Source organism: Cutaneotrichosporon cavernicola (genome assembly GCF_030864355.1).
Source record: "Cutaneotrichosporon cavernicola HIS019 DNA, chromosome: 2".
NCBI classification, from domain to species: Eukaryota; Fungi; Basidiomycota; class Tremellomycetes; order Trichosporonales; family Trichosporonaceae; genus Cutaneotrichosporon; species Cutaneotrichosporon cavernicola.
This window is the reverse complement of record NC_083394.1, coordinates 1,728,254-1,749,359: the sequence shown is the minus strand read 5'-3', so window position 1 is coordinate 1,749,359 and position 21,106 is coordinate 1,728,254. Positions and strand designations below refer to the sequence as shown.

Here is a 21,106-nt window from a genome sequence, read left to right as displayed (position 1 = left end):
CATTTGAACATTTGGACGACGTTGAGGCTCCCACGCCAAGCACCGGCGCCTGGCTCCGCTCACCGACTGTAGAATGGTGAAGAACCTTGTACATGCCGCAGGCTGACAAAGATGCAATGGATCGTGCGTCAATGAATGGCGTCAGTCGTTTGGTCCGCCGCGGGTTAGTTGGTGGCTGGTCGCGGCCCACGGATGCGGATACTCCGGGTCGGGATCGACCACGCAGCCAAGCAAAGCCAAGTCAAAAGCTCAAAGGAAAGGTAAACCAAGCCAAGCAAGGCAAAACCGAAGAACATTCAAAACCAAAAGTTCCCGCCCACCCAAATCGATTCCTCTTCTCCATCGATATCTCGATCCTCCGCGTTTGTGTACTTGCCACTCGCGGCTCTAAATCATCATGGTCGGCGTCGATGCTGCGGCGGCAGCCGCGCTCCTCTCGGCCCCCTACGCGGACCGATCCCAACTCACCTCGTCGCTCGAATCCGTATCGACAGACGACCTTCGCAATGCCCTCGAGGCATGCAGCGTGCCCTCGCGCTCCCCATTGGCGGTATTCTCCAACTGGGCGCGCACGTTTGAGTGTCGCCCTCAGCGCGTGTTTGCGCCAACCACCGCTCTCCAGTGTAGGCAGATTGTCGAGCTGGCGCGTCGCGATGGCGCCACCGTCCATCCCGTCGGCGTGGGCCACTCACCCTCGGATCTGGGGTGCACGAACGGGTGGCTGGTGCGCATGGAGGGCGTGCAGGGGACCTTGGATGTGAGTCACAAGTCTACTTGTGCTGATGCAGATCTCGCACACGGACCGCACGGCGACGTTCCAGTCCGGAACAACACTGCACGCAGTGCACGCGGCCCTTGCTGCCGCGCAGCCGCCCCTGGCGTTGAGGAACATTGGGAGCATCAGTGACCAGACAATCGGCGGTCTCATCAGCACTGCGACACACGGGAGCGGCGTGACGTACCCCGTCATCTCGGCTGATGTACGCTCGCTCGTTTTGGTCCTTCCCCTCCCAGGAGCGCCGGTTGTTTGCGTCTCACGCGAGGCCGATTACCCGCTCTTCGCCGCGTCCCAGTGCGGTCTTGGCGCGACGGGTCTCATCCTCGCGGTCGAGATCACTGTCGAAGACGCGTACCGCCTCGAAGAGGTCAAGGACGTGTACGACGTCGACGAGGTGATCAACAATCTCGACGAGATAAGCGCCAGCGCTCAGCACGTCCGCGCGTGGTGGTACCCCAGCGGGGGCGGCATGGTTGTCGCCCGGGCCAACAGGACGTACATCCCTGCGAAACCTCAGTCCAGTCTGTTCGGGCATATTCTCGGATACCACGTCACCCAGTTCTTGCTGTGTGTGAGCAGGTTCTGGCGCAACTTTACCCCCTACGTGGGCAAGTGGGCGTGGTGGCTTGCAGGACGACACTCCGTTACAGTTGACGATGGGTACAAGGTCCTAAACTTTGACTGTCTGGTGAGTAGCCCTCTGCGCCCTCCCTGCGTCAAGGATGCTCCGTTGGCGCCACTCCCTAGAGCTCTGTACACAGGCTAACCCCAGTTTCCACAGTATACCTCAGAGTGGGCGCTCGATTCCGCGGCCGCAGCAGATTGCCTTCGCGCCCTGCGCGACTACATCGCCGAGGAGGCGGCCAACCCCAAAGGCCAGCGCGTTCACTTCCCGGTTGAGATCCGATGGAGCGCGCCCGACGACATCCCGCTCTCGCCCAGTTATGGGCGCCGCACGTGCTGGATCGGCGTCGTCACGTACCGGCCGTACGGGCTGCCTGTGCCGTACCGCGTGTTCCAGACGCGGTTCGCCCAGATCTGCGCGGCGCACGGCGGCCGGCCCCACTGGGCCAAGGAGCACTGGCTCGCCCCCAAGGATGTCGAGGAGATCTACGAGCGCTTCCCCGAGTTCCGGGCGGTGATCCAGCGCGTCGACCCACAGGGCGTCCTCCGTTCCGAGTATGTCCGGCGTCACATCCTTGGCGAGGACCTGCCACTGCGTATGTTCAAGCGTCGCCCTTAAGGAGTGACAAGTACAGAAGTTAGTTGTGTTTCAAAGGTAGATTACATAGACTCTCTAATTGTTACAGGGTTTTGAGGATATCGGCATGTGGGGTACTAACACTTGGCTCACTCATCATCAGAGTCCACCAGCAGCTTGCCGCGATTACGGATGCGACCAGCGGCGAAGCGGTTCCTCCACGGCTCCTCCACCTGCTCACGCTTGAGCTCCTTCGAGTCCTCCGACTTGCGCGCCTTCCTCTGTGGCCGGATCTCGGCCGGGAGCCGGGCGACATCGTTAGCCAGCATTGTGGCGAGATGGGGCTGGCGCTTGAGGATCTAGCGTGAGCGACGGCACTTCATTGCTGCCGCGACATGTGCATCCAACTCACTTCCAGACCCTTCTCGTAAAGCTCGCGCTCCTCGGGGGAGTCGCGAAACGCCTTGTCGTGTTCCATGGCTGTGGTCAGCTTTCGCGTCAGCGCCGTATTTATTTACATGAGATACCGAGCTTGCTCAGGATGTTCTCATCGTGGTCCGCTGGCGCGCTGCCGTCCGAGGTAAGCTCGCAGAGCAGACTTGTTTCATCGTGTTCAGCTGCCGCGGCAGCTCTCCGCTTGTCGCGCGCTCTGCGCGCTGCAGCGACACCGTCCTGTCGTCAGCACTGAAATCTAACAACATACCTCGTCGTCCGTCTCGTCTTCGTACTCTGCCTCTATCATGTCTAGCCGGAACTGGTCCTCGTCCTCGCGGATGCGGTTTAGCTGTTGTCAGCCTCGTCGTGTCTGGAGCTCACATTATCCTTAACGTAGCCGCCTGGCCAGTAGCGGAACAAGTTGTGCACGCCGAACAGCTCTCCCTGGTTTCTCATGTCCGTCGCCCCTTCATACCCGGCGTGAGTACGGCGTTCAAACGTCCCTTGGTTCATTTGACGTGAACGCTGCTGCTTGTAGACTACGGTCAGGACACGTAAAAGGAGAGACATACTCTGTCGCTCATACATGAGCTCTTCCACAGTGCCTTGACCAATGAGTCGATACACGTCGCTGAAGTCAGTTGAGTCATGCCACGACTCGTTGACTCACACTGGGCGAGTCTGACCGATACGGAATGCGCGGTCCATTGCCTGCAGATCGTTGGCCGGATCTGTGGTCAACTCCCAGTACAACTCTGGCTTGCAGCCGACGTACTCCAGTTGGGATCAAAGATGACGACTTTGTTGGCCTGTGCGTCAGCTCCAGTTGCTTCCAACACCCACAGCAGTCAGGTTGAGTCCAACGCCACCTGCCATTGTGCTGACGAGCATGATTGACAGGTCTCCGTTTGGATCCTGGAACCGGTCGACGACGCTCATGCGCTCGTCCTTGTCCACTTCGCCGGTGAACAAGTCACAGCCAAATCCTGACACTGACTAGTCAGTTGCGACAGCGTAGCAACGTACGAGATGGTGACGTGTTGATAAAGTCGTAAATCATCTTTAACAGGCGGACCGAGTTCGAGAAGACAAGGACTTGATGTCAGTGCCCAACCAATAGCTGACGCACTTTTGTTCTTCTCTTCGGACCGGGAGCGCCAGTCCTTGAGCAGCTTCGACAGCAGAGTCCATTTACCGCAGTTGTCTGAATCACTCGAGCGTCAGCTTCACCCGAGCTGCATCACTCACAGGGCCGCCTCGATCTTGTTGTGGACGTTCGGGTCGTACGGGAGGCCGACCTGAGGTCAGTGATGCTTCCTGAATATGAATTACGCAGAACTCGAAGATGCGTTTGGCGATCTGTTGCTGTACTATGAGTGGGCATCATCTTTCACCTACTTACGACTTTTGGCGGATCATTTGAGCCTGAGATAGTCAACAAGAAGGCATCGCTTGTACACACTTGTATAAAGCAGTGCCAGATGGTTCGCACAACGCCCAAGGGCATGGAACCTGGCATTAGGAATCCAGAAGATTGAACCAGACACACATCTTGAGGATAGCGGTACGATAATCGTCTCCTTGAGAATTCTCGGTGTAGCAACAAGTTATCCTGCTGGTTTGTCAGAACGATTGTTGGACCTTAAGCAACCCACGTCTTGTCCGAGCCGCAGCTGCAGAGATCCTTGGCCTTGAGGATGAACGCCATATCTGGATCGTCAGCCACACCAGTCATCAAACCTACCCTCAGACTCCACAACGCGTTTGTACACACCCTCCTGATGCTTCGCGAGAGGACACAAAACAACTTTGTCCAGTTTTCGGGGTAGCTTGTCCGTCAGCCGACCACTCCATGATCACTCACTTCGTGGGCAATGAGGCCCTTGTCACGGCGGAGATAGAAGTGCGGAAGGACTTTGTCCTTCAGCTCTCCGACGCGTTTCTGTGATCAGACATTGGGTCACCATCAGACTCACGATCGCCATGCATACTTCCAGTAGAGTCCCGTCGCGTCGGTGGCCTTGGGTAACAGGCTTTGCAGCGTACGCCCTCCATTCCTTGAATGTGCCAGCCCAACCGCGGTGGACCTTGCTGGATCAGTAATGGCATCGGACAGACTCACAAAGTCCAGGATGGACCACATCTCTTCCATACGGTTCTGAATGAGAGTTCCTGTGAGAGCAAAGCAAGCATTTGCACGCAGACGCTTCACTGCCAAAGCAAGACGCCCGTTGAGTTTTTTCATTCGGTGGGCTTCATCCACGATGACGACGCTGTTGCTGGTCAGTGTTCACATCTCGCCTGTAGGCGTACGATATCGGAGCAGTCTTCAGGTCATCGGCATGCCTGATGCACATCTCATTCGAGGTCAACACTGGGACATAAGCGCCGTGACAAATGGGAACTGACAGATGTCCAGGTACCCAAGCCGCAGAGTCTCGATGTCGCCTTTGTCTAGACTGGAGCGGAGTACTTTGTACTCGAAAAAGCCCCACTGCAGGTCAGCAGCAGCATGGATGTGGCGCACGGTGTCCAACTCTCGGCTCCACTGACCATCAGCCAGCATCCTGAATCGGGACTCACATTGTCGACGAGGGATGTCGGACAAACGATGAGGGCCGTTGGCCACCGTTTCGCGGGGATGCTCTCCACGTTGTCCCCACGGATGAGACTTTTACGACGGCCTTCGTCGGCAGACGTGCCAGTCTTTCGCATGATGGCGGACAACTGTGAGTCAGTGCACCGTAGGTGTTGGCGCGAACAAATGCGATCACTTGCACTGTCTTGCCCAGCCTGCAGAGTCAGAAACTCATCACGCACAGTTTGAGCTCACCCCATATCGTCACCAAGGACACCGCCGTATCCTTGCTTGTATTTTGAATAAAGGAAATCGATGCCCTCTCTCTGGTACTTGCGGAGGAACCGGTTGATGGGCGCTGGGATTACCATCGTTGGATCTTCTTGATCGATGGCGTAGGGCCCAATCTTCCTCTGCTCGTCGGTGAACGGAAAGCTCGGACGCTCCTTGACGGCCAGAACCTTCGAGTCAACTGACACAAGCGATCGAGATTGGGCCTGTGACGAACCCGTTGAGGGTTGTGATTTTGAGATCGTGATAGAAGCTACCGGCAGGGCTGCGGTTAAAAAGGGCCAGTACAGATCCTCACAACTCGCACGCTCGTCACCCGAATAGGCTTCCTCGACCTCGTCCTCCGAGTAGATCTCTTCTTCCGACTCCTCGTTGTCCGTGGCAGGACCGTTTATGGATAGAGCAGGCCGATTAGATCCCCAGGGCGCGACGACGACTTCCTCACTGTAGTCCTCCTGTTCTTCCTCTTCCTCAACACCATCGCCTCCGTTTGCTGAGGAAGTCATGGCGGCCTGCAGCGCACCGAAGGACGGCTTGTAGTCAACGCCCAAGGTAAGATTAGGCTTGGCGTCAGGTGAGACGTCGTCCGGCACATCAGGCTCGCTGCTGGAAAGGAAAGGCTTGATATCCTTCTGCTTAGCACCAGCTTCAGCGCTTGCGGACGGCAGAGGGTCAGGCTTAGCCAATGTGAGGAGGCCGTTGCCGAGAGCCCGCGCTGCACCACTCAGGCGAGCCTTCCTCGGGCTCAACCCACGCTGCTCAAGTGCGCGTTGCTTAAGCGCGATCTCGTCCGGTTCGACGCCGGGGGCCAGCGCTAAAGTCAGTATTGTGCCGATCGCCTAACTCACTTGCAAGTTCCTCGAGGGGGTTGAAAGGAAGAAGGATTTCTTGCGTCAGCAGTGCCCTACAGTTATACTCACGACCTTCGTATCGCAACTCGCGAGTGTCAAGAGGCTGAAACAGGTCGGCCCAGGAGTCGTCCTCGTCGGACGAGTTTGAGGCTTGGCGCTGGCGAGAAGAGGCACCATCGCGCTTCGACTTGGACGGCATCTTGAGGGGCTTTTCACCCCGTATCTTGCGCTCCTTGTTCTCCGTCCGAACCTTTTCTCGCTTCAACTCGAGCTCTTGCGCGGCTTTGTACTCCCGCGCATCGTCCGCCGCGTCGATGTCGAAGTCGTCCTTGGGAGCTGGTATGAGTTAACGATCCCATCTGTCAAGCTCACGAGGAGATGCGCGGGAGGGCTTGAGTACCTTGGCTTCTGGCTCGATATCAGGCTTCGCTAATGCCTTGAGACGCTTGGCGTCGGGCCCAGCGGAGGACTTCACGCCTGGGTTGACATCACGTCCTGATGTCAGCAGGATGCACGACGCATGATGAGGAGGGACGTACTTCGTTTTGGCGGTTTGAAACCGCTCATCTTGCCCACATAGGTGACCGATGAAGTGAAAGGTGGAGGAAGCAAGGACAGTGATGGAGATGGCGATGGGAAGGATGAGCTGGGAGGACAAAGTGGAGGTGGAATTGATGGTTGATTCAACTGGCAACAACAACATCGGCGAACCCCGATCACTCTCTCACGGTCAACTTTCCCACGGGTGACTCCCACCTCCACCTTCGGCCTTCGCCTGTCCGACTTTCTTCGCGGCTGCCTTACATCACAACCCAACACGCGCAATGAGCAGGCTCCTCTCCCAATCGTGGGGGCGCCTGCCCCGGCTGGCGACAAGCGCCCCCACCTTTCGTCCTCTCGGTGTTCGCTTTGCTAGCGAGGTCAAGGACCAGGATATTCGCAAGAAGTACTCCGCTACCCTCCTGCTCCCGAAGACGGACATGCCGCTGCGTGCGAAGAACGCGCCAGCTACCGAGGACAAGTACCGCCACCGCACGACGGACGAACTCTACCGCGAGCAGGTGTGGTGTCCTTAACGTCTCGAAGCTGATGTCAGTATGCGACCAACGAGGGGCCGGTGTTCATCTTGCATGATGGACCGCCGTATGCGAACGGCAACCTCCACATGGGTGGGTGCGGAATGGACGTGTCTGAACGCAGGGCACGCACTCAACAAGATCCTCAAGGACATGATTAACCGTTACAACGTAATCCGCGGACGCAAGGTCCAGTGCGTTGTCTCATCATTGGCTCGTGTATGTCTGACGCCAGCTACATCCCCGGCTGGGACTGCCATGGTCTGCCCATCGAGCACAAGGCACTTGCGGCGCTTGGCGTGAGGTGGAGATGGGATTCAACAGCTGATCAGACAGAAGTCGCACACGTCCCTGGACCCCGTGAGCGTACGGCGGGAGGCGCGAAAGTTCGCGCTTGAGGCTATCGATGTCCAGAAGGCCGAGATGAAGCAGCTCGGCGTCATGGCTGACTGGGATAACCCAGACGGCGTCTATCGCACTCTTGGCGAGTAATTGGAGTGGTTCCATATGGCGACTAACCTCAGACCACGATTACGAGATCCGGCAGCTCAAGATGCTGCAGATGATGGTGTCGAAGGGTAAAGTTGGTCGACGAGACAAAGTGCTGACGCATCAGGCTTCATCACCCACCGCCTTCGGCCTACATATTACTCGCCATCGTCGCGGACTGCCCTGGCTGAGGCAGAGCTCGAGTACACAGACCTCAAATCGAACTCAGTCTACGTCAGGTTCCCGGTCTCTGAAGAATGGATGACTCCTCGGTTGAAGGAGGCGTTCCAAAAGGGCAGGGAGGTCAGTCCCGAGGCTACTTTGAGTCTTGCAATTTGGACAACAACGCCGTGGACGCTCCCGGCAAACATGGTGGGTACATTGAAATGGGTGAATCATTGATATCAGGGCGTCTCGGTGCACAACGAGATTGCGTACGTGGTCGTGCTTGACAACGCGAAGCGGCTGCTTGTCGTGGCTGAGGAGCTCCTGGAGCCCCTTCAGGAGCGATTCGGGAAGCTTCAAGTCATTGACCGGCTCGATGGTCTGTCACGCAAAATGCTGATTGCTTACTTACAGGCAAGCACCTCATCGGTACCAAGTACCGCACCCTCTTCCACACCGGTGACCCTGAGTCGCTTCCAGCAATCTTTGCGGCGGATTATGTCACGTCGGAGTCCGGAACTGGCCTTGTCCACTCCGCTCCGGGCCACGGACACGACGACTACGACGCGTTCCAAGACCAAAACATCCCAATGGATGACTTGCGTTGCCCTGTGGATGACGAGGGGCACTTCACCAACGAAATTGTCCAGTGGTCCGGTAACCAGGCGTTCTCTGCTCTCGTTGGCAAATATGTCCTGGGCGCTGGATCGAAATTGATGATTGAGCAGCTTGAAGGTGCCGGAGTTCTGCTAGCCGAAGAGAAAATCGAGCATCGCTACCCTATCGACTGGCGCACCAAGAAGCCCATTATTATTCGGGCGACGCCGCAGTGGTTTTGCGATGTCGGGTCGCTCAAGCCTTCAGCCGTTGAGGCGATTGAGAACATCAAGTTTGTTCCTCCTAATGGTGAGCTCAATCCCGTATTGTAGTCAGAGCTTACACCTGGCCGCAACCGCCTCTCTGCCACTGTTCTCTCGCGCTCCGAATGGTGCATCTCGCGGCAGCGGAGTTGGGGTGTTCCCATCCCTGCGCTCTTCAACTCCAACGGGGAGCCTCTACTCACTGTGGAGTCTCTCGAGCACATTATTTCTGTGCTGCGAGAGAAGGGCATTGACCACTGGTGGGCAGGTTCTGACGATGAGTTTGTGCCTGCTAGCCACAAGGGCCAGGTGCTCACGAAGGGCTTGGACACCCTCGATGTCTGGTTCGACAGTGGCACTTCGTGGTCGCTGATTGCGGATGCTCACTTGCGGTCTGAATCTGAACCATTAGCAGATGTCTACCTCGAGGGTTCAGACCAGCATCGTGGATGGTTCCAATCGTCCATCCTCATCCGCCTCGCCGCGCTTGAAAAGGACGGACACAAGCCGATGGCCCCCTACCGCAACCTGATTACGCACGGCTTCACGACCGACGAGAAGGGAAACAAGATGAGCAAGTCGCTCGGTAACGGAATTTCCCCGATGGACGTGGTGAACGGAAAAAAGGTTGGTCGAATGTGGTGCCACATGAGCTAACGCACACCAGGGACGGGACGCATTCGGATCCGACACGTTGCGGTTATGGGCGGCTGGAACAGACTACACTCGCGACGCCTCTATCGGGCCTTCGAGCATCTCACATGCTGCAGAAGTACTGCGCAAACTGAGGAGCACTCTGCGTTTCATGCTTGCAAATACCGCCAATGCCACACCCCTGCCTCTGGAGGAGGCCGGATTGACACTGGTAAGTTGGCACGGAAAAGTGTTCCGCAATTCGGGAACATTGGACCCTGACGATTCCAGGTGGAGCGGTACATCCTGCATGAGCTCAGCACCTTGGAGCAGGTGGTTAGAGAAGCGTACGAAGACTTCACTTTCAACAAAGGTGCGTTGCTTGGGTGCCGTGGCGTTAGGTTGTCATGTTGTTTACCGTTTCAGTTTTGCAGGGTGTGACTAGTTTTACATCATCGACCCTCTCGTCCTTTTACTTTGACGTCGCCAAGGACGCACTCTATTGCGACCCTATCAATGGGCCGCGCCGGCAGGCCATTATCGCTACACAAAGCCACGTATGTCGGATCCTGGGCCTGAGAGATTGCGTTCCTCTTTTAAGGTATGAGTACGTTCACTAACAGGGTACAGGTACTCAACGCTGTGCTCAAGATGATTGCCCCTATTGTCCCGCATCTGGCTGAAGAAGTGTATGAGTCAACGAGATCAAACCATCACAAGAGCTCGGTCTTCCTGGAACAATGGGCGAAGGGGGTAGGTACTTTTGCTTTTGACTGAGTGGGTTGGGAGGGTGGCTGACACCAACTTCAGGAGAGCTGGATCGACAAGGAAGCTGCTGACGAGATGGCTGTGTTACTAGCTGTTCGGGGTGAGGTGCTCAGCATGTTGGAGACTGCGCGGCAGGACAAGTGCGTCGCCTGCTTTCGTTTTGTTGCGTAACGTCATGCTGATGCCCTGTCCATCAGACACGTACGTGTGCCGACCGAGACTGCAGTGTACCTTGCCTCATCGCCGACTATGGAGAGCTTGTTGAAGAGGCACGGTAAGTCGCGGCTCCCACAGACCGGCTTTGTAACAACGGAGTTCGGAATTATCAGTAAGGTATGGGACCCTAACCATCTCCAGCCACTCTGCTCCCAAGTATTTTAGGAGTATCCATCGTCAAGTTGACGGCTCCGCCGCCATCCACGTGGAGCGTCACAGGGGAATCGGAATCAGGTAAGATAACGACGCCTTTGTTTTATCCGGCATCAATGGATTGCCCAGCTGACGACCAAGTTTCGATCACCCTGGCTCCTGCACCCGCACACCAATGTCCCCGTTGCTGGTTGTATACCGCACCAGCCGAGGCCGAGCTGTGCCAACGGTGTGACATGGCGTTAGGCGACAGCCCCACACCTATGTGAGGATGGAAGGTGGAGATTTGTCGTCACTCCGTCACAGAGATCTGTGTCGCACCAAAGAACCTTATGGCATCCTGATCACCTGTTCCAAGTTAAGCCCTAAGCGAAAGAATCTGTTGGACATTCAGTCTATGGCTGACCAGTGGTCGTAATCTCGGATCTGGGCCACAAGTCCTGTTTAGGATTGAGCTTCCATACCAGCGACCTTGACGATGCAGTCGAGAGAGCAGAGAGAGACATGGGAGTACTGTAGTCAAATCTCCCGTCTGTGCGAGTTGCGTCTCCCAAGGGAAATCCTCGCTGTGCCTCGTCACAAGGTCCTGGCAAGCTTGCTCATGGCGGCACAGATTCCCGAGGAATGCCAAGATCTGACGGCACACTGGGGGGTTGGTCACCATTCCTCACCGCGCCGCCGTGTTTGCCGATGAATGCCCATGTGGAGTGTGACTGTTAAACTGAGCTTCTCTCACCCCCAGTTATTGAGCACTGCTGCGTGTCCCAGCCCGCAACGTAGCCTGCTCGCTTGCCCAAATTATCCTTTCGAACCGCGAACCCGCCACCCCAACACAACAAAGACCAGACCTTAGCCCAGACGTCGGGCAACCGTGCAAACATGTTCCCGGCACATCTCGTTTACTCAATGGGTGACAGCCATGACATGGGTACGGGACGGTGGGAATGTGTGCATCCTGAGTCGAAATGATGCGCCGTGATGATTGCACCCAGGACTACAGGTCCTCGAACCCTACCCGCCAACCATGGCAGCCACGCACGTCAATGCCCGATAGAGGGGCAAGGAGGTGTTTGAGGTTGCTTGTTGGGACGGGAATCCCTAAGCCTCCCATGTCCCCGACGTCCGGTCCGAGCTAGTGGCGTTCATTTAGCATTTGGACCTGGCTCCCAAGTTCCTGACCTCCAAAAAGTCCTGACGTAAATGAAGTGACGGAGATGGGTTGGTACCTCCATGCTTGATGTATGTTTGCTTGCCCAGTCGTTGCAATTGGTGGGCAATGCGGGAATGGCTCAGGTTGATAAGTCGAGGCGGGTGCTTCCGAGGGCAAATGTGCTGATTGGCTGGCGGAAGACGCAGTCGTGTCTTTGGGGCAGTGGCCGTTTGCAGCCGTCCCGGATGCATCGGTGCTTGTGAGCCAACAAGACCGGATCCGACCGAGGAGATCCTCACTCTTGAAGGTTATTGATAGAAGGATGCCAGGGGTTCACGTTAGCTCTGCTCTGAGCCGACTCTTCTCCCTCCCTCTCTCTTTCGGCTATGAGCCAGAGACCCGGGAGCAAGGGTGCAGCCAACAGGGTATGATGACGAAAGGCTAAAGGGGGCTTGGGAATGAAGGGGAATGAGGGGAATGGATGAGGGGAGGGTTTCTGAAAAAGATTGCTGAGATGATCACGTCTTCTTGAGAAGAAAAGGCAACTGCGTGGACAAGTTTACAACAGAGGGCAACAAGAGGGCAAAAGCCGAGAGAGGTTGAGCAGCATCTATCATCTGTAGATGGATAGGTTCCAGACAAAAGGGTGAGCTACATGAGCAGGGAAAGTGCTTAGGTAGTATAGGCAACATGGGTAGGGACCAGTGTGCCTAAAGCGTCCGGAACTTTTGTGAATTGGCTTGGGAGTTGTGCGGTTCGTTTCGTGTACGTTTGCTGGAATCCATGCCGGCACCTCATCGGTGACTGTGAAGGCTCCTGATTCTGTAACTGATCCCAAACCCTACGAGGCCGAGGTCGACTCTACTTGCAACTTGGCAACTAGGTAGCTTACAAGTCCGTGTCGTTGCCCGCGACCCTCAATTACCTGGACGTCTGCCACCTCACCCATACCTCGAGTTCACATCACAACATCCTCATTCCTCTCCTCTCCCTTCTCTCTCTTCCTCTTCCCCCTACCACTTCCAACCAACTGATCCACCTGCTTTCTGCACCGCTTCCCCTATCAAGCCACTCCCGCACCACCTAGGGGTGCACGTCTATCTCTCGTTTACCTGTGGGGTACATCGTGTCTTATCGCCGTCACACGCGCAGCTTCGCTTTGCACTCTCTCCGGACAGGGCCGGCCCAACCTCTGAAATTACCCCTCCACCAGCCGACTAGCTCTCATCCTATCCTCTCTTCACAAACAAATCCTTGGGTGCGCTAATCGACCGACTACACGTCTACTCGACAACGGCACGATTCGAATCTTTCTGCGACTTCTCTAGAGCATCAACTTACCGCCATAATACTGCGCCCTCCATCAATTCATTACACGTTTCCTGGTACACAAGCTTGGCACATCCATTCACCGCCTCGATCTTCCCCAATTGTGTTTTGACACCAGTCGCTCTCGCCAGACCAGCCAGCAACGCAACGTCGGGCTAGTCCCAAGCTGTTCAGCGTAGCTCAGCCCCGCAGCTTCCGGTAGCTAAGAGGCGCGCAACCGCCTGGTCTGACCGTCCCTTAACAGGTGCAACCCAGCGTGACCATGCATTCACAGCTCCGCTATAGATTCCGACTCTAGCACTCTCGTTCCATCCCCTTCGTCATCGCCGCTCTTGGGATCGCTCGCGGCCTTTCCGTTCGATATTACCGGTGCCTTCCCGGCCCATTCGTAACCTCCGTTCGCTTCTCGCAGATTGTTGCCTCAACGCCACCCTTTCAACGCCACAGCAACGCACAAGAGCCACCGAGCTGTAGCGACTGGGGGTCTCTTTGTTCACAGGGCATGTCAGGTCAACGCATGACGCAAGAGAACGACAAGCGGTGGACTTCAACCTCATCGAGGCCGTCGTCTCCGCCTCCGCATCGCGCTTCGACATCATTGCCGCGATCAATGTCGCCTAGTGTCTCTCCTCCTCATTATCAGCCTCAACAACATTACTCCGGCATAGGGGACACGCGTTCACTAGCTGGCTCGGCAAGTCGACCAAAGGCTCTCTCCTACGGCGAACCCTCTGGAGAAGGCCCATCCGCACCGACAGGTCCACCATCAGCCTCCACGTCGGCGCAAGAAAGCTGGGACGACGGCGATAGCAAGCCTAGCAAATCTGCAAGTCGAATGCCCGAGAAGTCGATGATTCTGCGCCGCAGAGAAGCCAACCGTCTGGCCGCTCAGCGTTTTCGCAATCGTAAGAAGGGCTATCAGGACAGCCTCGAGGACCGCGTACGCACCCTGGAACTTGAGCGCGACGAGCTGCTCGAGCGGGTGGAGGTAGCAGAGGCGGCGACGGCGGGACGTGATCCACACACTGTTTGGTCCACTCCTTCGGCAAAGCACCGCCGGTCAGGGACTGGGTCTTCTACGACATTCCTTAGTCGCAAAGGTGGCAGTGGCACTCTTCCTCCCACTACAACGGATGAGAGCCTGCGGTTGAGTGGTGTCGAAGCAGCCAACCGGCGTTTGCAAGACGAAAACAAATGGCTGCAGGAGGATAATGCTCGGCTGCAGGACATGCTGGACCGTTGGGTGGAGTGGAGCGGACGAGTGAACCAGACTCGGTCAAGGAGCTACGATGCGCCGTATGATCCTCCGTACGATGAGAGTGGCGTAAGTTTCTCGCAGTATCTTGGGGACGGGATGATGGTTCTCTGACTCCAGCAGTATCACCAGCATCCGGCTCCACCGCCGCGGTCGAGCCACGGACAGGTACCTCCACAGTACGGAGGACGTACGTCGCACTCTGTACCGCCATTTTCTCACAATTCGACAAACCCTCAACCGTCGCCGATACACTCACCGCCGACATCGTACTCACACCACACATATGGCGGTCCACCTCCTGCGGGCCCTTCCCCGCTGGACGCACAATCGAGTTCAGTGTCACATGGGCCCGGGTCATACACTCCTCGAGGGACTGGGGCCGGCCTTACGCTACCACCTCTGATATTGGCTTCTCGTTCACCGTCGGGACCCGGCTACGCTTCTTCCTCAGCCGGACGGCCACCCACACGCGAACACGAGCCCCTGCTTCCAGTTGATCCGTATCGGAGTCATCCCCAGTGGTCCACCTCCCCCAACCTGCAGCACCACGACCTCCGGAGATAACGGCGGTAAGCTCCTCCGGGAGATCTGGATGTTTGTATGTGTCTCATGTTGTGGCACAATGGCGAATCGACACCCTTGGTTATTAGAGGCTCATGCTATTAGGGTGTCCTATTCAATATTTACTCTTCCGTAATTGTCCAACATCCAAGTGACTCTTTAAAGTACGCTTCGATCGTGATCGGTGCTCCCGTGCGCCTGTGAAACATGATGGGTGGTGGAGGTCGTAAGCACTTTGTCAGGTGTATCAGCCCCACGCACCGCCACCCCTTGGAAATGGTCTGGGCCCGGAGTCGCCTTTTCAACTTGGCACACGGGACCCTGGCAGTCTGCGACTCCAGTTGTTGGCGCTAGCAAGCCACTTGTCAAGGATTCGCGGACCAACTCGCAAACCCGAAAGCAGGGCCATGGTGTAGCTGGCCGCGTGCCCATGGGGTGAGATTACAGCGAATATGGCAGGGTTGTGGCGGAACTGCTGGTCTCGCCCGATTCTCATCCCCACTGCCTATTCTGGCTTGATCGTTGAGACCTGAAAGGCACTGACGACGCCTCGGTGAATAGTTTGAATGTGTCTTCGGCAGCTTTGCCGACAGCCACGCTCGATGCCACAGGGTCGTGGAGGGGGAGCGTGGGGTAATTTTGGTGATTCATACATGAGTCGTTGAGGTGCGTGAGGTGTTCTAGGTGATCGGAAACGCCGATTCCGTCATCCCCGTTCTCCGCCGGGCCACCCACCCGACGTGTATCGTTTGTCATTTTGTCATTTTGTCACGTGATCTTTTCCACGTGGTTCTCACACGTGGATGCGGAACTAATCGCGTCATCAAGTCGAGGCGTGTCAAGTTGTGTGGCAGGATGAGAGATAGCGGAACCCAACATTCTCATCTCACACTCTTAGCACTTTCATCATGACCAGGACACAACACCAACTGCATCCCACAAAGTCCTTCCCCGTCTATTGCCTCGACTGGACAGACGACGCTACTCTCCTCCTCGGCGGCGGCGGCGGCGCCACTAAGAGTGGGATCGGGAACAAGCTGGTAAGACGTGTCGCCACCTTCCTCACACGTCGCTGACGCGCAGAAACTTGTCGACGTGTCCCGTGATGGCCGCCGCATCAAAGATGTGTACGAGCTTAGGCTCAGCAGCGAGGAAGACGCGCCGATGACGCTGGCCCTCGACCGTGCTGTGAGCTCCAAAGTCGACAAGAACTGACAGCAGACGTCGCAGCTCGTCACTGGCATCAACGCATCTCAGGAGTCGATTGAGGGCGGCAAGAACGAGCAGTGCCGCACTTTTTCGTACGCCGACAAAAGGTACGTGTCCTCTCGTGGCGAGCCTGACCGCACAGACTCGCCTTCGTCCGTTCGCAGAATACGATCAGTGCACAATGGTCTGATGACTACCCATATCAGGTTGGCGCGACGCAAGGCAATATCTGACAACAGAAACTGACCGCGCTCTCCATCCCGCCTACCGAGGGTGCGTCCGCCTCATTCGTCGCTACAGGCACGACGGAGAACCGGGTCACTGTCCTCAAGTTCCCATCGCTCGACATCGTTGTGCCTCCGTTTGATGTCGATGGAGGGGATCTCGTCGACCTGAACTGGGGAGGGCCTCTCGGTACATTGGTGAGCTGGTAACGTTCAGCTAAGCTAATCTCAGCTCGCAGTCACGACTACCTCGCAATTACATGTCTACGCCTTCGCCTCAGGAAAGCTCACGCTGATGCAATCGATCGCGGCGCCTAAGGGCGATGACGCCGTCCTGGCATTCCGTGCGGCTCGTTTCGCTCCAGACTCACCTGAGCGCCCGTCCCTCCTCGCTGCGTTAAATTCTGCCGCGCAGCCCCGTCGCGATGCGCGCCGGAAGGCACGTAAATCTTACGTCGCCAAGTTTGAGCCTTCGACGGCACTGGTCGAGGAGGTTGCAGAGAAGGACGAGAAGCAGGAGACCCTTGACGAGAAGGCAGACGACAAGGCCGCTGAAGAACCTTCCCTCTCGTGGAAGTTTTCAAACAAGCGCGAAGTTGCAGGCAAGCCCATCACCGTGTTCGACGTGAGTCCGAATGGACGTCTCGTGTCGTTTGGCTGCTCCGACCTCTCGATCGGCATGCTCGACGCACACACACTATCTCCCCTCCTCAAGATTCTACACGCACACTCGTTCCCCCCCACTGCTCTCAAGTTCAACCCTACCGCGACAATGCTTGTCTCTGCCAGCGCGGACAACACGATCCGCATCGTCGTCGTACCATCCAGCTTTGGCGCTAGTGGTGAGTTTCGCTCTCGAGTGTGATATTCCTTCGGTTAACTAATACCAGTACCCTCCACGCTCGTCATGCTCATCCTTGCCCTGTTTGTGTTTTTGCTAGCAGTCCTCTTGCGCAAGTAGCGTTGTCATACATAGAACAGATCGGAATGTAGAAAAGTGGCATTTTGGTGGCGACTGGAGTGGGGCAGCGCCCTTGAGGGCTTCAGGTGGAGGTTGAGATGCGATTTCAGTATGGTGGAGGTTGCCTTTGGCGGTCACGCGCTTTACACTCACCCATCACCCAACACCCAACACCCAACACCCATCAACATGGACTTGGCAGCGCAGGAGAATCAAGCTCGCGCCGAACGTTGGGAAAAGGGAACAAAGATTGGCGAAGGTACCTATGCCAACGTCTACAAGGGTGAGTCACTTTACAGGCGTCGCTGACAGAAGCGACCGAGAAGGCAACGGGGAGGAAAGGTGAGTTATTGGTCTCCCAGGCCCTAACACCAGTGGCGATCAAGAAGATCAAGGTCGGGATGATGAAAGACGGTCTGGACATGTCAGCGCTTCGCGAGGTCAAGTTCTTGCAGGAGCTGCACCACCCCAACATCATCGGAGTGAGTAGTCTGCAACCTCACTGGCGGGAGAGCCGCCTTGTACAGACGGCACTCACACTAGCTCCTCGACGTCTTCTCCGTCAAGCAAAACATCAACCTTGTCCTCGAGTTCTTGGATACGGACCTGGAAGCCGTCATCCGCGACAAGACACTCATCTTTCAGGTCGCAGACATCAAATCATGGATGGCCATGTCACTGCGCGGGCTCGAATACATCCATCGTCATGGGGTCTTGCATCGTGTTAGTACCTTCCTCCACCTTGTTTCACCAGCCTCCCATTCATGCAGCTCATCAACATTACGTGCCCCGAGCTGACCCCAGGACCTCAAGCCTAATAACTTGCTTATTGCAAGCACAGGTGAGCTCAAGATTGCCGACTTTGGTCTTGGGCGAGAGTTCGGAGACGCAGCATACAAGATGACTTCGCAGGTTATCACTAGGTACGTTCCCACCGTCGAGCTTTGGAAGCGGAAGAAGCTGACACCAGGTGGTACCGGCCGCCCGAGCTGTTGTGGGGCGCGCGCCATTACGGCTCGACGGTCGACATCTGGTCGATGGGAACGATCATGGTTGAGCTCGTGCTGCGCGTGCCCTTCCTCGCGGGCGAAACCGACATCGATCAGCTCAAGAAGACATTCCATGCGATGGGTTCACCGACAGAGCAGGACTGGCCGGTGAGTTGCTCTTTCTCCATTTATCCACCACCTCATCAGCGCTTCCCCCCCCCTCTCCCCCCTCCCTCATGCTAACCCCAGGGCCACACCAAGCTACCCGACTACATCGCGCCCGAGTATTTCCCACCCAACCCGTGGTGGAACATGATTTCGTCCGTCGGCAGGGACGGGCAGGACTTCTGTCGGGAGATGCTAAAGTACGACCCGCTTGCTCGGCCAAGCGCGAAGAAGGGCCTCAGCCACCGCTTCTTCACCTCACTGCCTCGACCAACCCCGCCCATTCTCTTGCCCAAGCCCATGGCTGAGCTCCGACCCCGCGAAATCAACCCCCAGGACTTCGGGCCAGGGCTCGCCGCCGACGTGCCAAAGCGCAAGGTAGCAAGCCCGAACGGTGAAGGCGAGCTCGGCGACCGAAGCATTGCCCGCCGCCTCTTTGCCTAGTGTTGTACAGTATGCATGGTATGATAGATGCTAGTTATACACTCTCCCGCTCCCAGTATGCACGTGCCCACGCTGGCGCCCCTGGGCCCGTCACGGCCCGCACCACAGCCCCCGCCAGGCGTCCGCTGCTGTCCTCCTGCGCCCAGACGCGCGCAGCGTCAAGCGCAAGTCGCTGTTCTGGTGCCGACAGGGCGGTCCATGGGCCCGCGACAGCCCCGCGCGTTGCGTGTTGTAGGTGGAAGAAGGGCCCGAGTTTGCCAGGGATGCCCGCGACAGCATCAGCGCTAACGAGGGAATAGGGCGCCTCAAACGCGCGCCGTGCGGGACTAAGCTCGAGGAGGAACTGGAGAAGCGCGCGCGTCGCGGGTGCATCCCGCGTCCCAAGCTCCCAGAGGGTACGCGGTGTGGCGCCGATCCACTGAGCGACAAGTCCGCGTGCAGGAGACGCGAGAGGCACGAAGAGCGGCTCCGGCGCAAACGCGTCCTCGTGCACCCGCACAACGCGCGTGAGTAGCGCATCCGTCGCGCGCCGCTTGGCTCCCGAGCCGGGCTGCTTGAGCGCTGCTGAACACAGGGCTTCGAGCATGTCCGCTTCGGGCCGGAGGACAAGTTCCCACACGATCGGGAGGAGGGCGACATAGGATTGTGGTTGGAGAGCATCGAGCGCGTCTGTCGGCGCGAGGGCTTCGGCTGCCCACTCGGCTGCAGCGGCGAGTGCAGCAGCATTGGCCTTGTTACCCCCCTTCATGGCAGACCACGCTGCCTCCACCGCACGTACGCGTGCACGCCATCCGCCCTTCTTCTGCACCAATGGAGGAGCCGCCGGAGCGAGCAGCGTTGCGAGGCGCGCATAGTCGAGACTCAGGGCGAAGTGGGTCTCCGAACCTGAGAAGGGAAAGTATCCCGCCATGCGCTTGAGGAACTCGCCGACGCGAGCGCGGGTTGGCGCAGGATCGGCTGGAGCATATTCACCCAGAAGGGCAGCTGCAAAGAGACGTGCGAGCGCAGTACTCTCCGCACACAGTGCGAGAGCAGTCTCGTCAGCCGGTGACGCAAAGGCAGCCGGCGCAGACTCCATGAAAGTGTTGAGAAGCAGAGAGTGAAGAACAGCGTACGTGCTCTCGAGCTCGGCTGCAGCTCCGTCTCCCTCCTCGGCTGGGGCTGGCTGCTTCCATTCCAGTGCCCAAGAGTAATTACCCAAACTCCAGTCGTCGGCCTCGAGGTCGGTGAGCGACCATGTCCCGAAGCTGCTTTCCTCCCCCTTCTTCTCGGCAGGTTCGAGGGCCCGATGGATGAATCCCCGGATAGTGCGAAGAATAACGAGCTTGCCCTTTCCATCCAATCGATATCCCGCACTGGCCTTGTCCTCTCCCAGTCCAGCGGCGAGGCGTAGTCCGTCGAACACGCCCGCGCTCCCAACGAGGGAGCTAGTGGAGGGGGGCTTGGCAGGCCATGGTCCGACGATATCCGCCCCGCTTTCCAAGAGAAGCAGTACGAGGCGACACGTATCCAGTCGAATGGCTGGGAAGATATGGCTCAACCCCGACGAGATTTGGAGTGTGAGGGTCGGGAGGTACGCGCTGAGGGCTAAAGGTGGGAGGCGCGAGAGATACCACCCCACAAAGTCATGCAGTGCCCTCCGGACCGACTGTTCCTCATCCGAAATAAGGGACCCGATACCGCTCACGACCTTTGCCACTTCGCCGTGTCGTTCTCCCATTGGAACGCCGAGGGAGACGCCGGCAGTGAGGACTTGGCGCAGCTGCCCAATGGCTTCATTCCGCACATGCGAATTTGGGTGACGCGTCCGCACGAGCACGTCGTCGAGTCCGAGTCCAGCGCCGGTCGTCGGCGTAGAGGATGACGGAGCATCGTCTGTCGCAAGTGCCAAAGCGCGCGTTAGGCTCTTCTGGGACGGGAGGGCGATGGATCGGGCCTTGAAGCTCGTGTCGGTCGCGTTCGACGCGGCTTTCTTGCCCTTGCCGAGCTTGAGTTTGGCCTTTTTGAAGTCTGCCTCCTTCTCCTTCTTCCTCTTTGTCGCTTTCGGCATGGCGATTCGTGGACGTGTGGGAGTGGTAGATTTGTTGATCTCGAAGTGTTGGTGGCCAAAATCTCAAGGTGGAGGTGGAGGCGCGTGGTTTATTAGGCCTTCCATGTCAGATAGGCACACAGTCCTCCGGATATTTTCGCTGTGGTGGCACGCGCCTATCGCATCCCCACGTGCTCGGGGCCCGTTCCAGGGGGTGAGGCAGTGAGAGGTTGAGAGAGCGGCACGCGTAGCTTCATCGCCATTAACTCTTTTGCTTAACAACATCACCGCCG

The 21,106-nt window shown here is 57.3% G+C and overlaps 7 protein-coding genes across 7 annotated transcripts; 5 read left to right on the top strand and 2 right to left on the bottom strand.

Moving 5' to 3' along the window:
• Positions 1-397: 397 nt before the first annotated feature.
• On the top strand, positions 398-2,021 carry ALO1 (uncharacterized protein; the record flags this gene model as incomplete). Its single annotated transcript, XM_060597720.1, has 3 exons — positions 398-757; positions 789-1,466; positions 1,551-2,021. 3 exons carry the CDS (start codon positions 398-400, stop codon positions 2,019-2,021), a joined length of 1,509 nt encoding a protein of 502 aa, XP_060454585.1.
• A 107-nt stretch (positions 2,022-2,128) lies between these two features.
• On the bottom strand, positions 2,129-6,701 carry CcaverHIS019_0206800 (uncharacterized protein; the record flags this gene model as incomplete). The annotated part of the gene is made up of 27 exons (XM_060597719.1): positions 2,129-2,338; positions 2,392-2,459; positions 2,498-2,651; positions 2,683-2,763; positions 2,796-2,953; positions 2,987-3,045; positions 3,085-3,145; positions 3,190-3,223; positions 3,258-3,406; positions 3,441-3,509; positions 3,544-3,626; positions 3,663-3,712; positions 3,960-4,029; positions 4,070-4,124; positions 4,159-4,243; positions 4,279-4,356; positions 4,391-4,501; positions 4,537-4,687; positions 4,728-4,788; positions 4,824-4,908; positions 4,998-5,141; positions 5,189-5,207; positions 5,248-6,097; positions 6,132-6,170; positions 6,204-6,470; positions 6,507-6,629; positions 6,674-6,701. 27 exons carry the CDS (start codon positions 6,699-6,701, stop codon positions 2,129-2,131), a joined length of 3,342 nt encoding a protein of 1,113 aa, XP_060454584.1.
• Positions 6,702-6,958: 257 nt separating this feature from the next.
• ISM1 (uncharacterized protein) lies at positions 6,959-10,763 on the top strand (the record flags this gene model as incomplete). The annotated part of the gene is made up of 18 exons (XM_060597718.1): positions 6,959-7,195; positions 7,231-7,303; positions 7,335-7,404; positions 7,446-7,509; positions 7,547-7,694; positions 7,735-7,788; positions 7,827-8,071; positions 8,108-8,243; positions 8,279-8,770; positions 8,798-9,351; positions 9,392-9,589; positions 9,649-9,730; positions 9,784-9,914; positions 9,988-10,110; positions 10,168-10,265; positions 10,323-10,399; positions 10,483-10,575; positions 10,636-10,763. 18 exons carry the CDS (start codon positions 6,959-6,961, stop codon positions 10,761-10,763), a joined length of 3,003 nt encoding a protein of 1,000 aa, XP_060454583.1.
• Positions 10,764-13,808: 3,045 nt separating this feature from the next.
• CcaverHIS019_0206780 (uncharacterized protein) lies at positions 13,809-14,795 on the top strand (the record flags this gene model as incomplete). Its single annotated transcript, XM_060597717.1, has 3 exons — positions 13,809-14,297; positions 14,352-14,418; positions 14,725-14,795. The coding sequence occupies 3 exons, from the start codon at positions 13,809-13,811 to the stop codon at positions 14,793-14,795; spliced, it is 627 nt and encodes a 208-aa protein (XP_060454582.1).
• Positions 14,796-15,700: 905 nt separating this feature from the next.
• Positions 15,701-17,186, top strand: CcaverHIS019_0206770 (uncharacterized protein; the record flags this gene model as incomplete). The annotated part of the gene is made up of 7 exons (XM_060597716.1): positions 15,701-15,832; positions 15,876-15,980; positions 16,014-16,108; positions 16,144-16,207; positions 16,241-16,423; positions 16,458-17,067; positions 17,116-17,186. The coding sequence occupies 7 exons, from the start codon at positions 15,701-15,703 to the stop codon at positions 17,184-17,186; spliced, it is 1,260 nt and encodes a 419-aa protein (XP_060454581.1).
• Positions 17,187-17,375: 189 nt separating this feature from the next.
• Positions 17,376-18,784, top strand: KIN28 (uncharacterized protein; the record flags this gene model as incomplete). The annotated part of the gene is made up of 7 exons (XM_060597715.1): positions 17,376-17,469; positions 17,502-17,528; positions 17,562-17,668; positions 17,730-17,909; positions 17,991-18,109; positions 18,157-18,343; positions 18,425-18,784. 7 exons carry the CDS (start codon positions 17,376-17,378, stop codon positions 18,782-18,784), a joined length of 1,074 nt encoding a protein of 357 aa, XP_060454580.1.
• A 34-nt stretch (positions 18,785-18,818) lies between these two features.
• Positions 18,819-20,834, bottom strand: IPI1 (uncharacterized protein; the record flags this gene model as incomplete). Its single annotated transcript, XM_060597714.1, has 1 exon — positions 18,819-20,834. The coding sequence occupies one exon, from the start codon at positions 20,832-20,834 to the stop codon at positions 18,819-18,821; it is 2,016 nt and encodes a 671-aa protein (XP_060454579.1).
• Positions 20,835-21,106: the final 272 nt, after the last annotated feature.